This window comes from Austrofundulus limnaeus, unplaced genomic scaffold, assembly GCF_001266775.1.
Source record: "Austrofundulus limnaeus strain Quisiro unplaced genomic scaffold, Austrofundulus_limnaeus-1.0 Scaffold179, whole genome shotgun sequence".
In the NCBI taxonomy this organism is placed as follows: Eukaryota; Metazoa; Chordata; class Actinopteri; order Cyprinodontiformes; family Rivulidae; genus Austrofundulus; species Austrofundulus limnaeus.
Window position 1 is genome coordinate 1,117,494 of NW_013952581.1, and position 16,189 is coordinate 1,133,682.

The following is a 16,189-nucleotide window of genomic DNA, read 5'->3' on the forward strand; positions in this document are numbered from 1 at the left end:
TCCTGTCTCACTGTGTTGTCCTGTCTCACTGTGTCCTCCTGTCTCACTGTGTCCACCTGTCTCACTGTGCCCTCCTGTCTCACTGTGTTCTCCTGTCTCACTGTGTCCTCCTGTCTCACTGTGTCCTCCTGTCTCACTGTGTCTTCCTGTCTCACTGTGTCTTCCTGTCTCACTGTGACTTCCTGTCCCACTGTGTCCTCCTGTCTCACTGTGTCCTCCTGTCTCACTGTGTCCTCCTGTCTCACTGTGTCCTCCTATCTCTGAGTTTTTAGCTGGACTAAATGATAATCAGATCCAGATCCAGTCAGAAGTCCCGTCCCAGGTCTCTTGATGTTTGTCTCTTGGTGTCTCTCTGTTGGTTGTCTCTGCAGGGCCGCCCTGGACCAAAGGGAGATCCCGGTGATGGTGGTCTGCCTGGACAGAAAGTAAGTTTAGCTCTGGAAACAGATAATTCATGTTTTGACTTCTGCTCTGGACTCGAGCCACAAGCTGCAGAAACGTCTCCAGCTGCTGCAGACTGAGACGAGCCGAAGGTCTGAGTCTGTCGGCTGCTGAACGTCCTGAACGTTCTTTAAATCTGAACTGCAGCTCAGGAGGAGCCAGAGTGATGTCTGAATGATGAAGAGCTCTGATTAGATAAAGAGGAGCAGCAGGAAAACTTTCGGCTCTTTGATTCAACTCTGTGCAAGACTAAGAAAGTCTGACAGGTGAGCTCACATGTTCTCTGGTGTTTCCAGGGTTCTATAGGTCCTCCTGGTCCTCCCGGCCCGATCGGACCAGCAGGAGTGAGGGTGAGTACAGACCAGCATCTCTGAGGTCTTCAAAGAGAAGAACGTGGTTTTAGGATGGATCTGGTGTTTTCAGGGACCTGCAGGGAAGGAAGGACCAACTGGACTCAGAGGACCAGCTGGACCAATGGTGAGACTTTAAACACACAGAACCAGAGCCAGCAATTAGAACCCATAAGAAAGCTGATCTTTGGGTTCTGTGTTTCCCTGCAGGGACCTCCAGGAACTCCTGGAATATCAGGACCTGCAGGAAAACCCGGGAACCCTGGAGACTCTGGTCCTCCTGTGAGTGTCCCAGCTTCATGGTGCGTTCAGGAACCAACCTGCTGGTTCTGTTGGATTAATGGGTTTTTTTGTTTGTTTGTTTTTTTATTCAGGGAGCTATTGGACCCAAAGGAGACAAAGGAGAACGGGTGTGTGAACCTGAACCATTTCTTTAAGCTTTCATCTCTCAGTTTCAGCTTCTTCTGTAAATTTTAGCACTCAGCGTTCCCACAGAATTAAATTATATAAATTGTACAATTAATTATAGATTATAATTATAGAATTAAATTAATCTCTGCTGTTTCTCACTGTTCTCTCTGCTCCCAGGGTGACTTCGCTCCACAGAACATGATGAGGTCCATCGCCAGACAAGTCTGCTCGCAGCTTGTTAGTGGTGAGTGTTTCAGCTCGTTAGCAGTGAATGTTTCAGCTCATTTAAGGTAAATGTTTCAGCTCATTAGTGGTGAGTCTTTCAGCTCATTAGTGGTGAGTGTTTCAGCTCATTAGTGGTGAGTGTTTCAGCTTATTAGTGGTGAGTGTTTCAGCTCATTAGCAGTGAGTGTTTCAGCTCGTTAGTGGCGAGTGTTTCAGCTCATTAGTGGTGAGTGTTTCAGCTCATTAGTGGTGAGTGTTTCAGCTCATTAGTGGTGAGTGTTTCAGCTCATTAGCAGTGAGTGTTTCACCTCGTTAGTGATGAGTGTTTCAACTCATTAGTGAGAGTTTCAACTTGTTAGCAGTGAGTGTTTCAGCTCGTTAAAGGTAAATGTTTCAGCTCAATAGTGGTGAGGGTTTCAGTTCATTAATGGTGAGTGTTTCAGTTTATTAGCAGTGAGTGTTTCAGTTCATTAATGGTGAGTGTTTCAGTTCATTAATGGTGAGTGTTTCAGTTCATTAGTGGTGAGTGTTTCAGTTTATTAGCAGTAAGTGTTTCAGTTCATTAGTGGTAAGTGCTTCAGCTCATGAAAGGTGACTGTTTCACCTCGTTAGTGATGAGTGTTACAGCTCTATAGTGGTTAGTGTTTCAACTCATTAGTGAGAGTTTCAACTTATTAGCAGTGAGTGTGTCAGCTCATTAAAGGTAGCTGTTTCCGCTCAATAGTGGTAAGTGTTTCAGCTCATTGAAGGTGAATGTTTCAGCTCAATATTGGTATGTGTTTCAGCTCATTAAACATGTCAGTATCAGCTTGTTAGCAGTGAGTGTTTCCTCTGGTTAGTGGTGAGTGTTTCAGCTCATTATTGATGAGTGTTTTAACTCGTTAACAATGAGTGTTGTTTCAGCTCATTAAATGTAACTGTTTCAGCTCAATATTGGTATGTGTTTCAGCTCATTAGTGGTGAGTGTTTCAGCTCATTATTGAGTGTTTCAACTCGTTAGCAGTGAGTGATTCAGCTCATTAAATGTAACTGTTTCTGCTCAATAATAGTGGTATGTGTTTCAGCTTGTTAGTGGTGAGTGTTTCGCTTCATTAAACGTGTCAGTATCAGCTTGTTAGCAGTAAGTGTTTCCTCTTGTTAGTGGTGAGTGTTTCAGTTCATTATTGATGAGTGTTTCAGCTCTAGAGTGGTGAGTGTTTCAGCTTGTTATTAGTGAGTGTTTTAACTCGGTGACAGTGAGTGTTTCAGCTCGTTAAATGTAACTGTTTCAGCTCCTTAGAGGTGAGTGTTTCAGCTCATTGAAGGTGACTGTTTCAGCTCAATATTGATGTGTTTCAGCTCGTTAGTGGTGAGTGTTTTAGTTCATTAGTGAGTGTTTAAACTCGTTAGAGGTGAGTGATTCAGCTCATTAAATGTAACTGTTTCAGTTCAATATTGGCATGTGTTTCAGCTCATTAGTGGTGAATGTTTCAGTTCATTAGTGGTGAGTGTTTCAGCTCATTAGTGGTGAGTGTTTCAGTTCATTTGTGGTGAGTATTTCCGCTTGTTAAAGGTGAGTGTTTCAGCTCATTAGTGAGTGTTTCAACTTGTTAGCAGTGACTGTTTCAGTTCATTAAAGGTAACTGTTTCATCTCAATAGTGGTATGTCTTTCAGCTCATTAGCAGTGAGTGTTTCAGCTCATTAGTGGTAAGTGTTTCAGCTCAGTGAAGGTGACTGTTTCAGCTCAATATTGGTATGTGTTTCAGCTCGTGAGTATTTCAGGTCATTATTGGTGAGTGTTTCAGTTCATTAAAGGTGACTGTTTCAGCTTGTTAGTTGTGTGTGTTTCAGCTCATCAAATGTGACAGTATCATCTCGTTAGCAGTGAGTGTTTCAGTTCATTAAAGGTGACTGTTTCAGTTCATTAGTGGTAAGTGTTTCAGCTGATTAGTGGTGAGTGTTTCAGTTTCTTATTAGTGAATGTTTCAACTCGTTAGTAGTGAGTTTTTCAGCTCATTAAAGGTGACTGTTTCAGCTCAATATTGGTGAGTATTTCAGCTCGTTATTGGTGGGTATTTCAACTCGTTAGCAGTGAGTGTTTCAGATCATAAACCATGACTGTTTAAGTTTGTTAGTGGTAAGTGTTTCAGCTCGTGATTGGTGAGTGTTTTAACTTGTTAGCAGTGAGTGTTTCAGCTCATAAATGGTGACAGTGCAGTTTGTTAGTGTTGTGTTTCAGTTCATTAGCACTGAGTGTTTCAGCTCAATATTGGTATGTGTTTCAGCTTATTAGTGGTGAGTGTTTCAACTCATTATCAGTGACTGTTTTAGCTTGTTAAATTTGACTGTTTCAGCTTGTTAGCAGTGAGTGTTTCAGCTCGTTAGCAGTGAGTGTTTCAGCTCGTTAGCAGTGCATGTTTCAGCTCATTAGCTGGGAGTGTTTCAGCTCATTTTAGGTGATGGTTTCAGCTCATTAGCAGTGACTGCTTTAGTCCATTAGCAGTATCTTTTTCACCTCATTAGTCGTGACTGCCTTAACCCCTTGGCTGTGGCTGTTTCAGCTCATTATCAGTGACTACTTAAGCCTTTTATTATTGACTGTTTCAGCTTGTTAGCCGTGACTGCTTTAGCCCATTAGCAGTAACAGTTTCAGCTCATTAGCAGTGACTGATGTAACCCCTTAGCAGTGACTGTTTCAGCTCGTTAGTGGTGACTGCTTTAACCCGTTTGCAGTGAGTGTTTCAGTTCATTAGCTGTGGCAGTTTCAGCTCATTAGCGGTTACTGTTTAAGCTTGTTAGCATGACTGTTTTAGTCTATTGGCAATGACAGTTTCTACTTATTAGGGATGACTGCTTTAGCTTATTAGCAAGGACTGTTTCAACTCATTAGCATTGAATTTTTCTGCTATTTAGTTGAAAGTGCTTTCGTCTGTTAGCAGAAACTGTTTTAGCTCATTAGCTGTGAGTGTTTCAACTCATTAAAGTGACTGTTTCATCTCATTAGCAGTGAGTGTTTCAGCTTGATAGCAGTGAATGTTTCAGTTCATTAAATGAGTGTTTCAGCTTGTTAGCGGTGAGTATTTCAGCTCGTTAGTAGTGATTTTTTCATCTCATTAAACGAGAGTGTTTCAGCTTGATAGCTGCAACTGTTAAAGGTGACTGTTTCAGCTCATTAACAGTGAGTGTTTCAGCTTGTTAGCAGTGACTGTTTCAGTTCATTAGCAACAACATTTTCTACTCATTATCAGTGACTGCTTTAGCCTATTACCAAGGACTGGTTTAGCTCATTAGCATTGACAGTAGCAGCTCATTAACGGAGCCTGCTTTTGCTCATTAGCCATCTGTAGCCTTTGTGATTTGAGTTGTAATGCTCCTTTTATTTCTCTGTTTCAGATCAAATGTCTCGTGTCAGCTCGTTAATGAACCAGATCCCTAATGGCCAGTACCGCAGCAATAACCCGGGCCCTCCTGGACCTCCGGGACCTCCGGGACCTCCTGGCAGGCAGGGACCCAGTGGAGAACCGGGTCAGGCAGGAAGGAATGGTTTTCCTGGAAGCTCTGGTTTACCGGGCCAGCAGGGAGAGAGAGGTACTGAACACAGAGTTGAGACTCATCAAAGAATTTTTTTCTTTGTGCTGAAAAACAAAAGATAGTTTTGAATTGAAACAGAACTTGACATTAGAACCTGGACCTGCAAAAGAACTGAACTCAACTTCTGACTTTGTGACGGGTTTAGGTCCCGCAGGAGAAAAGGGTGAACGAGGACTTCCAGGAGTGGGACAGAAAGGATCCCGGGGCCCTCCAGGTACGTCACAAACCTTCAAACTTCATTCGTTTTATTAGGGCCATGGTACGAACTCTGGGTCCTAACCTGAACTCTGAGTTCTGGTCTAAACCCTTGGTCCTGGTCTAAACTCTGGTTTCTGATCAGAACTCTGGGTCTTGGTCTGAACTCTGGGTCCTGGTCTAAACTCTGGTTTCTGGTCCAAAATCTGGGTCCTGGTCCTACCTCTGGTTTCTGGTCAGAACTCAATGAATTGTGGGTAATGTACTTCACCGAAGTCCGTAAAAATGCAGACTTTGCGGAAGGGCGGAAATAGTACTCAAAATGGGCGGGGCGAAGGGCGGATGTGGAGAATGTGGGGGACACTACGCACTCAAACCCTTCAACATGAACGCGCATTTTAAGTCCACAAGGGTGGAACGAGGGTGGGAGTGTGGGTATTGAGACAGGGCCTGTTCCTCTGCTCTAGCTTTCCCTTTAAAGCTCTTAAAGGATCCATCAGTTTCCCGTCTGCAGACAGAAAATATTCAACTTCATTCTTTCAGTGTTTTTAATTATTTTACTGTTTTGATGTTTTCCTGTTGCAGTGAATCCTCCAATCACAGCCTCTGATTTCCCTCCAGGTCCCCCAGGAGAGAGCAGGACAGGACCCCCAGGTTCTCCAGGTACTGCCGGATCTCGGGGTCCACCTGGACGTGCAGGTTACACCGGAGTCCGTGGGCCTCCAGGACCTCCTGGGTACTGCGACTCCTCTCAGTGTGTCGGCATTCCTTACAACGGTCAGGGATACATCGGTACGTACAACATCGGGTCTAAAGGAGGAGCGCTCTTCTCTGACAAAGACTGTGGGTCCAGGAGGTGACCGGGCCGGGTCAGGGTTAGACGGTACCTGATGTTGTAGAGAGCTTTTTGAACAATGAAGGTTCAGAGAAATAGTTTGGTTCTGACAGAACTGATGAGCTAATGGCTAGTCAGAGCGGAGATGTTTCCAGTTTGACATGATTGGACAGAAATATCACAATAATCCTGGAGGAACTGCTACAGCCAGCTGCTGCCGCTACTGCTGCTGTTTTTTGTGCTTGTAAAGAATTGTGATGTAACATTTTTTAATGTTTTTTAAAGACTAGCCATTAGCTCATCAGTCCTGTCAGATTCAAACTAGCCCTACCGGTCCCATCTGAATTGTCCCTTTATTACAACATGAAGTTTCTTCTGTAAAACAATATAAAGAGTACAAAAATACAAATGTTTTTCCAGTTTTATCACTATCTTACCTGCAGAAGACAGAGTAGTTTCAGTTTGGAGAATAGGGGCGGAGTCAAGGTGACAGCCAATCATACAAGAACCAATAAGGAGAGAACTTACATCAAAGCAATGGACTGATGTTGTTTACCACAATGTGTTTATGACTCATTTTACACAGATTGTGTTTGTAAACAAACCGCAGGTCTGGTTCTGAGAGGTGTTCCAGAAAGGAGGTTTATCGAAATGTTAAGTTGGGAACAAAATCTTTTCAGTAAGATGTATTCATAAAAAGAGCCTGCTTTCTGGAATCCCTCCTGGTCCAGGAAGTCTGCAGAGTCCAGAGTGCCTGTTTTTATGTGTCACATTATTCTGTCCTGATTGGTTCTGCTCTGATTAGCCGTTAGCTCAACTCCAGTCTGAGATCACTCTGTCTGCTACAGGTAAGACACTTTCTCCTGGACCCACACTCTGAGGTTACTGCATGTGTGACCCTTGTGACCTCACTGACCCCTCCATCCTGTTTCAGGTTCTCCATAGTAACCTTTTAATGCCGCCTGCGCTGCGTTCACTGACCTCCTGAAAACACAAACACTCCAACACTGAGCTGTTTGAAGAATAACAACTACCGCTGGCAAAGGAAACCACTAACACAGCTGCCGCACTGATGACAACAACAAACAAACAACAACAAAAAACACTAACTGAGGTGGACTAACAACAACAACAGCAAACAACACCAACCAAGGTGGACTAACAACAACAACAAACACTAACAGAGGTGGACTAACAACAACAACAGCAAACAACACCAACCAAGGTGGACTAACAACAACAACAGCAAACAACACCAACCAAGGTGGACTAACAACAACAACAAACACTAACAGAGGTGGACTAACACTAGCAGTGGTCTCCAGTTGTTTAACATGGGTGTTCTGTGGAATTTGGTCGCTCCTGTGGATGTTTGTCTCATTGTGGACCGAACCACTGCAGGAACTGTTCACACATTTTTAAGTGAGGGAACTTAAGATAAGATAAGATAAGATAAGATAAGATAAGATAAGATAAGATAAGATAAGATAAGATAAGATAAGATAAGATGTTTTATTGTCCTGAAGGAAATTTGTCTTGGGGACAGACCCTGACTGCTACACAGATCATAACAACCCACAGCAGTCACATTACATTCCCACACAAAACACACATTTTACAATAAATATATTTCAAGAGAAATAAATACATAAAAGAAGCATGTCAATACAGGTTAAAATCTAACTTTTCAATTTTGAAGTGAGGGAACTTGTCTTAGTTCGATCTTTGAAGTGAAGGAACTTGTTGTGGATTGATCTTTGAAGTGAGGGAACTTGTCATAATTTGATCTTTGAAGTGAGGGAACTTGTGGATCGATTTTCTTAAGTGAGGGAACCTGTCATAGATCTATCTTTGAAGTGAGAGACTTTTAGATTTGAAGTGAGGAAACTTTTAGATTAATATTTAAAGTGAGGGAACTTGTCGTATTTTGATCTTTAAAGTGAGGGAACTTGTCATACTTTAATCTTTGAAGTGAGGGAACTTGTCATGAATTGGTCTTTGAAGTGAGGGAACTTTAAGATCAATCTTTGAAGTGAAGGAACTTGTCGTATTTTGATCTTTAAAGTGAGGGAAATTGTCATACTTTAATCTTTGAAGTGAGGGAACTTTTAGATCAATCTTTGAAGTGAGGGAACTTGTAATGGATCAATCTTTGAAGTGAGGGAACTTGTAATGGATCAATCTTTGAAGTGAGGGAACTTGTAATGGATTGATCTTTGAAGTGAGAGAACTTGTAATGGATCAATCTTTGAAGTGAGGGAACTTGTAATGGATTGATCTTTGAAGTGAGAGAACTTGTCGTGGATCAATCTTTGAAGTGAGGGAACTTGTCATGGATCAATCCTTGAAGTGAGGGAACTTGTCTTACTTTAATCTTTGAAGTGAGGGAACTTGTCGTGGATCAATATTTGAAGTGAAGGAACTCGTCATACTTTAATCTTTGAAGTGAGAGAACTTGTCATGGATCAATCTTTGAAGTGAGAGAACTTGTCATGGATCAATCTTTGAAGTGAGGGAACTTGTCATGGATCAATCTTTGAAGTGAGGGAACTTGTCATGGATCAATCTTTGAAGTGAGGGAACTTGTCATGGATTGATCTTTGAAGTGAGGGAACTTGTCGTGAATCAATCTTTGAAGTTAGGGAACTTGTCATACTTTAATCTTTGAAGTGAGGGAACCTTTAGATCAGTCTTTGAAGTGAGGGAACTTGTCGTGGATTGATCTTTGAAGTGAGGGAACTTGTCTTGGATTAATCTTTGAAGTGAGGGAACTTGTACTTTAATCTTTGAAGTGAGGGAACTTTTAGATCAGTCTTTGAAGTGAGGGAACTTGTCGTGGATCGATCTTTGAACTAATCAGTTTAGAAAATTTTTAATATTGACCTCACTGATGAGCTAATGGCTAGCCTGAACAGAAATTAGAACAAATCCATCTACAACAGATAAGATATTAGTTGTTCCACAGAGCTTCACTTCAAAATGTCTGAAATATCCCTTTAGAGTGTGTTTAGTATGTAATCACCTGACTTACACCTGGTGAATAGGGGGCGGTGTTTCTTCTCAGTGTTTAACTCTTTTATTTTCCTTCACCTGCTCCTCTCTGCTGGAATTATTCAAAACCAGAAGAGGATCAGAGCTTCAGGAAGTAAAACCAACTGTTAGACACTGACGTCCCGCCCTCTCTCCTGGGGCCCCGCCCCTGTTGTTCACTAACACCCGTCAGTCAAACTGCAGCTAACACGCTCTGCTCTGCATGCTGAAACAGAACCAAAGTTTTCCAATCTTACAGTCAAATGGACCAAACACTATCTTTGATCAGGAACCCGGGTCGTCTCGGCCCACCAGGAGGACCACCTGCTGCAGAACCAGCGCCGAAAGAGGTCTCTACCAGAACCGGTGTCAGACCGGAAAACATCCTAGAGCATCTGGGTCGTCAGTGTTAGAAACCTGTGTTAGTTTGTTTGTATGTTTGTTTGTTTATTCAGGTTTGAAACCTGCGAGTTATCAAAAACAAACCTTTACGTGTTTGTGAAGATTTGTTTATGTGGTGGTGATGGGTTGGCAGGGGGGCGGGGCATCTGGGGGGGGGTGGAGTTAGAACCAATTAAAACCTGTGAGCTTTTCTCCTACATGCCTGTAAAATATTTGCATTGAGTTTAAACTTACAACCTTTATTGTTTATCTCTAAACTTTAATATTTATCAGTTTGCCTTCATTCTGTCGCAGCTCATTTTACCAAAAGGTGGAAAAACCTCTGTCTGTGGATTTTATTTACTTCATGTTTTAATTTTAATCAGATGTTTCAGTTTTAGCTGCAGACTGTCAGCTCCACAGACTGATTTTCTTATTTATTTCTGAAAGCAGAGGAGGCCTTTTTCAATAAAACTACTGAAAAACACAACCGGAGTCTGACTCTGTTTGGAGGGAGGGAAGTGGGGGACTGAGAGGTCCAGGAGCCAAACCAAGATTGGGTTTGAGACTTCCTGCTTGTCCAGCATCACAGGTAATAAATCATATTGTCAGAAATTACTCTGATAAACTAGAATATCCAAGCTATTTTTTGATGCTACTGGGGATAGTTTAATGCATTTTTATTAGATGTTGGATGTAAATTGGCTAGTAAAATAAAAGYGTGTGATGACAAAGTAAATAGGTTTGATAGTATCATTAAAAATAACAAAAATACTGTGTTCTTCCGGGGTATTGATGAAAAAGAATTAATTGAGATGGTAAGAAAATTTAAAAATAAAATAACAGCTGATATGAATTCGGTAGATATGGTGATTTTTAAAGAAGTCATCAGTGAAATTGCAGGACCTTTAACATGTAGGTGCTGGTCATAAAATTAGAATATCATGAAAAAGTAGATTTATTTCAGTAATTCCATTTAAAAAGTGAAACTTGTATATTATATTCATACATTACATACAAACTCATATATTTCATATGTTTATTTCGTTTAATTTTGATGATTACAAATGACAACAAATGAAAATCTCAAATTCAGCATATCAGAAAATTAGAATCTTGTGAAAAGGTTCAAAATGGATGGCACCTGGTACCACACTCTAATCAGCTAATTAACTCAAACCACCTGCAAAGGCCTTTAAATGGTCTTTCAGTCTAGTTCTATAGGCTACACAATCATGGGGAAGACTGCTGACTTGACAGTTGTCCAAAAGACGACCATCGACACCTTGCACAAGGACGGCAAGACACAAAAGGTCATCGCTAAAGAGGCTGGCTGTTCACAGAGCTCTGTGTCCAAGCACATTAATAGAGAGGCGAAGGGAAGGAAAAGATGTGGTCGAAAAAAATGTACAAGCAAGAGAGATAACCGCACCCTGGAGAGGATTGTGAAACAAAACCCATTCAAAAATGTGGGGGAGATTCACAAAGAGTGGACTGCAGCTGGAGTGAGTGCTTCAAGAACCACCACACACAGACGTATGAAAGACATGGGTTTCTGCTGTCGCATTCCTTGTGTCAAGCCACTCTTGAACCACAGACAGCGTCAGAAGCGTCTTGCCTGGGCTACAGAGAAACAGGACTGGACTGCTGGTGAGTGGTCCAAAGCCATGTTCTCTGATGAAAGTAAATTTTGCATTTCCTTTGGAAATCAAGGTCCCAGAGTCTGGAGGAAAAGAAGAGAGGCACTTCATCCACGTTGYTTGAAGTCCAGTGTAAAGTTTCCACAGTCAGTGATGGTTTGGGGTGCCATGTCATCTGCTGGTGTTGGTCCATTGTGTTTTCTGAGGTCCAGGGTCAACGCAGCCACATACCAGGAAGTTTTAGAGCACTTCATGCTTCCTGCTGCTGACCAACTTTTTGGAGATGCAGATTTCATGTTCCAACAGGACTTGGCACCTGCACACAGTGCCAAAGCTACCAGTACCTGGTTGAAGGACCATGGTATCCCTGTTCTTAATTGGCCAGCAAACTCTCCTGACCTTAACCCCATAGAAAATCTATGGGGTATTGTGAAGAAGAAGATGCAATACACCAGACCCAACAATTCAGAAGAGCTAAAAGCCACTATTAGAGCAACCTGGGCTATCATAACACCTGAGCAGTGCCACAGACTGATCGACTCCATGCCACGCCGCATTGCTGCAGTAATACAGGCCAAAGGAGCCCCAACTAAATACTGAGTGCTGTACATGCTCATACTTTTCATGTTCATACTTTCAGTTGGCCAACATTTCTATAAATCCTTTGTTTTTATTGGTCTTCAGTAATATTCTAATTTTCTGATATGCTGAATTTGAGATTTTCATTTGTTGTCATTTGTAATCATCAAAATTAAACGAAATAAACATTTGAAATATWTGAGTTTGTATGTAATGTATGAATATAATATACAAGTTTCACTTTTTAAATGGAATTACTGAAATAAATCTACTTTTTCATGATATTCTAATTTTATGACCAGCACCTGTATATGTAACTTGTCTTTCCAAAAGGGTGTGTTTCCAATCAATATGAAAATAGCAAAGGTCATACCAATATTTAAACATGGAGATAAACATAGTATTGAAAATTACAGACCAGTATCCCTTCTACCGCAGTTCTCAAAAAATATTAGAGAAATTATTTGCAAAACAACTAGATTTATTTATTGACAAATATAATATATTAAGTGAACATCAGTATGGCTTCAGGAAGAATAGAACTACTTCATATGCAGTAATTGAGATAGTAGAAGAAATAACAAATGCAATTGAAAATGAGGAACTTTCTGTTGGAAAATATATTGATTTACAAAAGGCATTTGATATTATAGATTATGACATAGTGAGAAAATTGGAGAGATATGGGATACGAGGGGTGACATATTCTTGGCTTAAATGTTATTTGGAAAACAGACTTCAGTGTGTGGAAATGAACAAGACTGTGTCACAATTTAGAAGGGTTACATGTGGAGTACCACAGGGGTCTGTGATTGGACCAAAATTATTTATACTTTATATAGATGATATCTGCAATGTTACAAATTTATTAAAATTTGTTATTTTTGCAGATGACATTAATATGTATTCTGGAAAAAATGTAAAGGACCTATTACCTATAATTGAAATTGAATTAGAAAATCTTAAAACCTGGTTTGATGTCAACAGATTTTCACTTAAACAAAACTAAGTTCATGGTGTTCGGAAATCAAAAAGAAACTACTAGAGATTTGATATTAAAATATGTGATCCTGAGTGTCTGAAATAAAATTTTTAGGGATTATTGTTGATTCTAAATTAACATGGGGACAGCCTATTAAATATATAAAGGAAAAGACAGCAAAAACAATAACCATTCTGTATAAGTCTAGAAATTTATTAAATTACATGACTTCGCATAACACTTACTCTTCACTTATACTTCCATATATCTTATTGTGTGCAAGTGTTGGGTTCCACATACAAAACAACAATTAATGATAAAGTACTTTTACAAAAATGAGCCATATGTGTTATTAACAAGTCTGGTTACTATGAACATACAAATCCACTGTTTATTACAACTGGTATCATGAAGTTCCATTTTGGTTCATTACAAAATAATGCAAATAATGTTTAGAGCAAAATTAGGTGAGTTGCCTGTTGGGGTGCAAAGATTTTATAATATATGAATCTCAGGATGATCTGTGACACGTTGTTAAATTTATAAAACGACAAGCTAAAAAAGAAATAAAAAGGAGGTCTTTTTCTGTTGTAGGAATTAAAATATGGAATGATGCAAGCATGGACATACGAGAAGGGTTTTCAAAAAAGTTCTGAAAAGATATATATTTGAGGGTTACAAGTGAAAATAACTTTAAATTGTTATTGTATTTGTTTTGTTAAGTATTGTTTGTTTTCTTTGTTTTTTGTGTGTTTTTAGCAGTAATTATGAGGGGTAGTTTAGTTTAATTGGATGTGTAGGACAGGCATCAATCAATCAATAACTTTATTTTTGGTAAATCTTTCACATTAAACATTAAAAACAACAACAACAAACAAAACAGAGACAATAAACAAACTCATAATTTACCAAAAAAAAGGGAAAGGCTGAAGCCAAGCTTATTCTTGCCTACCCTATTTTATGCTCAACAACCTACCAAGATATAATATCTTCACAATACATAAATAAATCTACATAACAGCGTAAGATGTTTGCATTTTACATTTCAGAGCTCTTTTAAAGCTCACCAAAATAGCAAAGAACTTAAGATCATTTTTCAATTCATTCCACAGTTTCACACCAACAACTGATCACATCTGGACTTACCTGGCTCTTCTCTTTGGCACATTCAAGTATAAATAAACCTCGCAGATTATATTTATTCTCTCTTAACTTAAATAATTTCTGAATACCAAAAGGAAGACTTTTGTTCAATGCTTTATACATTATTTCCAGTATTTTTATATAAACAATGTCTTTAAATTTTAATATATTACTTCCAAGGAAGAGTTTATCAGTGCGTTCACGATATCCCACTTTATTAATAAGCCTTATAGCTTTTTTCTTCAACTTAACTAATACATCAATGTTTGTTTTACTTGCATTTCCCCAGATTTCTGAGCAGTGTGACAAATAAGGCAAAACCAAGGAGGAATGTATAATATGCAAACCCTTAATATTTATTAAATCTTTAATTTTAAACAATATTACAATAGTTTTTGCAACTTTATTTCTAATATATTCTATATGAGGCTACCAGCTGGCTTTATTGTCTCTAACAATTCCTAAAAATTTTGTCTCGTAAACTCTTTCAATTTCAACTCCATTTATACATAACTTTGCATTATTATGGATCTGATTACAGGAGAATACCATAAAATTAGTTTTCCCTTCATTTAATGACAACTACATACTAAATATAAGCCTTGTGCGTCTGCCTGTACCTTTTCAGTCAAAACGTTTACATTTTTGTATTGTTTTGTAACTGTTTGATTTGCTGTTGTTGCTGAACAGGTCACCATTGCAACAGAGGCTGAACTGGACACTTGATGATGAAAAGAATGGAAGTCAAGGAGGGTGTCTGACCTCTGACCTCAGAGGAACCCATCAGTCCTGCAGCAGAGACGCACGAGCGAAGAAAACACTGAAAATAAATACTGTCGTTCGGACTAATTCTGACTAATTACAGGTGAGCTGGACGGTCCTGGCTAATTGCTGGTAATGGTGATGATCCTGACTAATTACTGGTCATTAGATGATCCTTACTAATTACTGGTGATCTGGACAGTCCAGGCTAATTGCTGGTAATGTTGATGGTCCTGACTAATTACTGGTAATGCTGACAATCCTGGCTACTTACTGGTGATCTGGACAGTCCAGGCTAATAACTGCATGGTGGGTTTAAAGTATTGCAACTCATGCTCAGAGATGAGTTTCTGGTTGTGAAACGTTTCTGTTCAGAACCTCTCAGTCTGTAGAACATGTCTCCTCTCCCTTGGGTCTCTGTGGTTAAACTCTGTCAGACGCTGCAGAGGCAGATTCTTTCAGGCTGATGTTTTGATTTCTCTTCATTAGAGTCACGACTGAAGAAAGGTCCAGCACATAGACACCACCGCTGCAGGAACTCATAAAGTCTAAACAGCTGGTTTTAATGTGAGGAGAAGTCATTATTTTAAAGTTGTGCTTTTAAAACTAAAGACTCCTGGTTTTACTCAGAAACTTGCTTTTGGTTAACATGTTGTGATGATGATGATGTGTCTGGGAGTTTTAGTTCTTATTTTAGATCTTTGGGACAAAATTTGCACTTTTTAAAAAAGTTTGCAATGTTTTGGTTTCTTTTTTGTCTCAGATATTTTTGAATGGCCTGTCAGTGGTCATAATGTTGTGGCTGATCAGTGATTGTTTTTAAACATTTACAAAATAAAAGATCTTTAATCTGATCTCATTAAATATATGAAAGCATTAAAATATTTATTTGGTATATTTTAATTAAAAGGAAAATTCAGACCTTTTACAAAATAATTTTCAGCTATTTCAAACTTCAGCTATTATCACATCAAACTTCAGCTATTACCTACCAACTTCAGCTACTACCCCACCAAACTTCAGCTATAACCACACCAAACATCAGCTACTATTACACCAAACTTCAGCTACTATCACACCAAACGTCAGCTACTATCACACCAAACTTCAGCTACTATCACACCAAACTTCAGCTACTATCACACCAAACATCAGCTACTATTACACCAAACATCAGCTACTATTACACCAAACTTCAGCTACTATCACACCAAACTTCAGCCATAACCACACCAAACATCAGCTACTATCACACCAAACTTCAGCTACTATCACACCAAACTTCAGCTACTATTACACCAAACTTCAGCTACAATCACACCAAACTTCAGCTACTATCACACCAAACTTCAGCTATAACCACACCAAACATCAGCTACTATCACACCAAACTTAAGCTACTATCACACCAAACTTCAGCTATAACCACGCCAAACTTCAGATACTATCACACAAAACTTCAGGTACTATCACACCAAACATCAGCTACTATCACACCAAACATCAGCTACTACCACACAAAACTTCTTTAATCACACCAAACATCAGCTACTACCATACAAAACTTCAGCTACTATCACACCAAACTTCAGCTACTATCACACCAAACTTCAGCTACTGTCACAACAAACTTCACCTACTATC

General features: G+C 39.6%; 1 protein-coding gene across 1 annotated transcript in view; it reads left to right on the forward strand.

The window, feature by feature from the left end:
• The window catches only part of col12a1b (collagen, type XII, alpha 1b), a 105,433-nt gene extending 95,955 nt beyond the window's left edge, over positions 1 to 9,478 (forward strand). Inside the window, exons 70-79 of the mRNA XM_014017903.1 lie at positions 372 to 425; positions 738 to 791; positions 865 to 918; positions 1,002 to 1,073; positions 1,166 to 1,201; positions 1,380 to 1,446; positions 4,801 to 4,995; positions 5,144 to 5,212; positions 5,815 to 5,985; positions 9,348 to 9,478. Of these exons, the coding sequence (XP_013873357.1) occupies positions 372 to 425; positions 738 to 791; positions 865 to 918; positions 1,002 to 1,073; positions 1,166 to 1,201; positions 1,380 to 1,446; positions 4,801 to 4,995; positions 5,144 to 5,212; positions 5,815 to 5,985; positions 9,348 to 9,448 (873 nt within the window). The 3' untranslated portion in view covers positions 9,449 to 9,478. The remainder of the gene's footprint in view (positions 1 to 371; positions 426 to 737; positions 792 to 864; positions 919 to 1,001; positions 1,074 to 1,165; positions 1,202 to 1,379; positions 1,447 to 4,800; positions 4,996 to 5,143; positions 5,213 to 5,814; positions 5,986 to 9,347) is intronic.
• The last annotated feature ends 6,711 nt before the right edge of the window (positions 9,479 to 16,189 follow it).